We start from the raw sequence: 4,882 nt of genomic DNA on the forward strand, positions 1-4,882 counted from the left end.
GTAAGTCTCTACTAGCAAACGATGACTTTCAGCGGCTTTTTTATTTTGATTAAACAAGAAAAGTAATGCGTGCCGCAAATGCACGTTTTCAGGCACAAAACTCGATATTTTCAAAAAATTATTAATCTATAACGCTGTTATTTTGGCGGAACGTAACTTGTGTAGTTTTGAAGTTAATGTCAGTAGAATAAAATGATATATGTATCAAATCATAACATTGCATACTTATGGCTAGTGACATCTGTTACAAAAACCGGAAAGTAATTACCGACGTACCTGGTATATATATATATATAAGATAAGTAGAATAGCTAGGCCGGTTCTAACCCAGGAGTGCTGAGGGGGGCGCGGGGGAAGCGGGGAACTCATGGCGCGGGGTATGACGTCGCGCGGGGAAGGGGAACTCATGGTGGGACGTCACGCATACGTCACGAGAAAAAAAATGTGGTAGGACGTCACGCAAGATGGTGACCGTGATGTCATGCATACGTCACGAGAAAAAATTCATATAATGTGTTTTAAATGTCCCCTCGTAATTATCAAACTGAAATAATATACAGCGAACTGAAATTATATACAGTGTTTATATAAAATAACTAGTATGTTTTGACCGAAATAGTTACATATCGAACATCTCTCCAACGTCTCTCGAACGTCTATTGAACGTCTCACGAACGTCTCATGAACGTCTATCGAACGTCTATCAAACATCTATAGGTATTTTTATCAATATAATTAACATAATTAACATAAAAAATCCTAAGAAAGGGGATAAGGGGAAGTTGGAAGAAAGGATCTGGTCTAAAGTAAAAAAGATGTATCATAATATATAATAAAGTAATTTATTTATACTTTTATTACAATTTGTAAACGCTGCAATATAATGGTGCTGTGTATTACAATATCACATTTTGAGCAAAATATTTTTGTCAGCCGTCGACCTCCCAGACTGCTGATACCAAATCGTAGGTCTACAAGTACTATTGTGGTATCAGATAAAGCAAGGTATGCATATCTTATCATAGGATGCCTATGAAGCATTTAGTGCTGCATCATGTAAAAATATGACTATTTTGGCTAGGTTTTTCCGGGAGTTATAATAACGAGAAGAGTGGAAAAAGTGAAGCATATAGATTTAATTTTGTGTGTATTTACCAGTCAGAGCTCTTTCAGTATGGATCGTGAAAACATAGAGCATGAAGAAGTAGAAGACGAAGAAATAGAAAACGAAGAAATAGAAGACGAAGAAGTAGAAGACGAAGAAGATATAAATCATATACTCATGGATGATAGTAATTATGATAGTGACAATAATAATCAATTAGTGAATGAAAAAGTGAAGAAATTGGAAGTTTCAGAAATTAATACTTTGAGTGGCCAAACAAAAGTGTGTTGCATTTATTTTTCATATAATTCTGGAGACAATTTACGGTTCTGCACATCATGTTTTGTTGATGGCGTTCACGATACAGTTACAGAAATATTTGCAGTGCGCAAACACATCACCGAAAGACACGATGTGATTGATGGTGTATTTTGTTCAAACTGTAGAAACCCTGTCTACCAAATAACATCATGCAATCTGTGTCTAATATGTATGCACTAATATGACATATTTAAAACAGAATTCTTATATACGGTACAAAAACTTCATCCAATACACTATACAAGATAAAAAGAAGCAGGAAGAATGTAATAACGATATGTGTGTGTGTGCGTGTGTGTGCGCATGTGGAAGACAGAAGAGCTATAAAAAAGTTCAAATTAGAACATTCTATAATTTAGTCGAAGACAAACAGAGTGGACGCCAGACTGCTGATACCAATCATAGGTCTATAAGTCTATTATTGTATCAGATAAAGAAAGGCATGCACTTAGGCAAAGTCCACAACGAGTTGATATGAGTTTAAGACTCAGGAATGTGTTTAATAGTTCGTCGAGGAAGTTTCCCGAATTTTGATAATGGCATGTATTTGTGAAAGAGTTAAGAGCTATAAAATGTTCAAAGCAGAATATTCTATAGTTTAGTCGAAGACGAGCAAAGCGCGCAGTTACAGTGTGTTTACAACGTTTTGCTAGAAAAATGGCAGAATCATCATTATCATCATTATCAACCGTAGAACGTGAGCTGCAGAACCAGGCCGCTCGATTAGGCTCGCTAGACGAATACCTCGCATGGGAACAAAAGTGCGACGAGTGTCTCGAGTCGTTGGAACAGCATAGCCGAGCCAAACAACCACGACTATCGGTTGGTTCAGCGCACTCGATGGTTGCTCGTATAGCGCAACTCGAGGGTTTAAAAAATACTTTGCGCAGACGTTCGTACGTCTGTACGTTTTGTATACGCAGGAGCCAGACATTCGACACTTGTTTGGCGAGAAATCGATACAGCGTTCAATAGTCGCATATCAACCGGGGCGATTGTAAATACAGACTATATCGACCCTCTTCGATTTCTCCAAGATGTGAAGAATATCGTACTCGAGCATGTGCGAAGCGTTATGAAGAGACATGGTAGCGTAAAAGTGAATACTGTGTTCAACGGTGAATTTGTGGCAGGTGATAAACGCGCGAACAAGAGCATTAATACGAGGAACGTTGAACTTTTTTTTATATCCGATCTAGACAATTGGTTCGCGATGCGTGTTATCGAACCCACCTTAGCGTCCATGGAAGAATTTCAGGAACGAGATAGCGGGTGGGCACTCTCGCGCATACTCAATCTGACCGTTAATGTTAACAAGTACAATCCATTACATTCGGGATGTCATATCGAGTTACCGCGCGAAATAAAAATGAAGCGGGCTATAATTAACGTGCAATCTATGGACAATGCATGTTTCGCATGGGCAGTGGTTGCAGCGTTATGTCCAGCCGACAAACATGCAGATCGTCAATCTTCGTACCCACACTATACATCGGTTTTGAATATGCAGGAGATTGAATTTCCAATGCGCATAATTCAAATTAAAAAGTTTGAACGGTTGAACGATATCTCGGTCAACATTTATAGTGTGGAGAAGAGATGTGACAACGCAACAAAGAAAGAAGGAAACGTGGTCGCACCTATACGTCTCACGGAACAGAAAATGGAGAAGCATGTCAACCTGCTGCATATCCCAGATCCGTGAGATGATGATAACGCTGGGCACTTTGCGTGGATCAAGAATTTGTCCCGACTCGTCAACTCACAACTGACAAGGGACATTCGGCAACGCGGAAATTCAAAAAAATCTGAAACTCTGCATAATTGTAAAGCAGATATACCTAATAACAAAACAATTTTTCGTTGGTGCCCAAAAACGGTTTTAAGGGTGGAAACAACCCCTTGAACAAAGTTGATTTTTATCTTTCTAAGCGAATATTATCGAAACTATTAAAGATATGAAAAAATGTTTTAGACAAAAGTTTTATGGTTTTAAAAGTACTTTATTATGCTATATTTAGATTTTTTAAAAATGTAAAATTGTGTATAAAATACCCCCCCTCCTTCTCTTTTTTCAAATTGTTAAAATCAATTGTCCAACCAAAATAAAGCTTATTTTATGACAAATTCAACCATATATAATAACATTATGTTTGGAAAAGGCAATATTGAAAAAAAAATTAAAAATGCTCTTATATATATGCTACGCGTACCAAACTTATGGGTTCGCTACTTGACGATGGCATTTCTTTCTTCCTCAAATCTTCCTCATAATTGCAAACTGTAAAAGATAAGGAAGGAAGAAAATAGAAAATCTAAAAAAGCAATAAAGTTGATGTTAAGAAGTAAGTAGGAGAAAAATAGCATGATAAGGATACAGTCACTAATATTTAAAAATGTTATAAATTATAAAATTTCACGTAATAGACGTTTATTTTGCCAACATTGCGGCTACCTTTTTCATTAATTTAAACGACACACGTAAATATAAATAAATATGTGTGTGTGTGTATGTGTGTTTTTGTACGTGCGCACGTGTGTGTACATCATGGCAACATGCAAAACACTTGTCACAAGTTTACAGTACATGTCTCCTCTGTATCAGAACAGATGTAAAGTAATGTACACCGATACTGACAGTTTAATCTACCATATCCAATGCGATGATATTTTCGAGCACATGAAACGTGATATTTCTAAGTTTGATACGAGTGATTATCCCGCTGATAATATGTACGGTATACCGCTTGTCAACAAAAAGGTATCAGGTCTGATGAAAGATGAAAATAACGGAGCGATTATGACGGAATTCGTCGGGCTCAGAGCAAAGATGTACGCGCTAAAGGTAGACAGCAAAAATGACACGAAGAAGGCGAAAGGTGTGAAGACGAATGTCGTAGCGCGAACTATAACGTTTGATGATTATATGCAGTGTCTGAGAGATGAGGTCGAAAAGCAACGTCGTCAGTCATGCATACGATCCAAAATGCACAAAGTCTACACCGTGTCCGAACTGAAAACTGCTCTGAGTCCGTATGATGACAAGCGGTATATCGTACCGAACTCAACAGACACTTTACCATGGGGACATTACAGGATACAATTGTAAACTAAAAAGCGATCATTGTGCATACATGTATATTGTAAAATGAAAAGCGATCATTGTACATATATTTGTTTGTAAGAAATATTGTTAACTATAATAAAAGATGGTTTATTACAAGCTGTTTATAATAGGATATTGTAATAAAAAAGTGTTTATAACAAAGAATTGGTTACAATACATTTTCTTTGTGTATCCAAGAGTTGTGCGAATTATCAAATCCCAACCATTTCACTAAAACCTTGTCGCCGCTTTTTCGCAACACCTTTTCTACGAGATAAACGTCAGGATTAGCAGCGCGATGCAGTTCGTATTCGTAAAATCCTCCGGCAATAGACTTTCCGCGAGAATCC

At 37.2% G+C, this 4,882-nt stretch overlaps 1 protein-coding gene across 1 annotated transcript; it reads left to right on the forward strand.

The window, feature by feature from the left end:
• The first annotated feature begins 3,965 nt into the window (after window positions 1-3,965).
• Window positions 3,966-4,578, forward strand: LOC112588695 (uncharacterized). Its single transcript, XM_025299379.1, has one exon. The coding sequence runs from the start codon at window positions 3,975-3,977 to the stop codon at window positions 4,533-4,535; it is 561 nt and encodes a 186-aa protein (XP_025155164.1). The 5' UTR covers window positions 3,966-3,974; the 3' UTR covers window positions 4,536-4,578.
• Window positions 4,579-4,882: the final 304 nt, after the last annotated feature.

Source organism: Harpegnathos saltator, unplaced genomic scaffold, assembly GCF_003227715.2.
Source record: "Harpegnathos saltator strain DR-91 unplaced genomic scaffold, Hsal_v8.6 scaffold27, whole genome shotgun sequence".
Classification (NCBI taxonomy): domain Eukaryota; kingdom Metazoa; phylum Arthropoda; class Insecta; order Hymenoptera; family Formicidae; genus Harpegnathos; species Harpegnathos saltator.

Bases quoted from the DNA above. Each gene is read 5' to 3' on its own strand.
- LOC112588695 (XM_025299379.1), top strand. From the start codon at position 3,975: ATGGCAACATGCAAAACACTTGTCACAAGTTTACAGTACATGTCTCCT.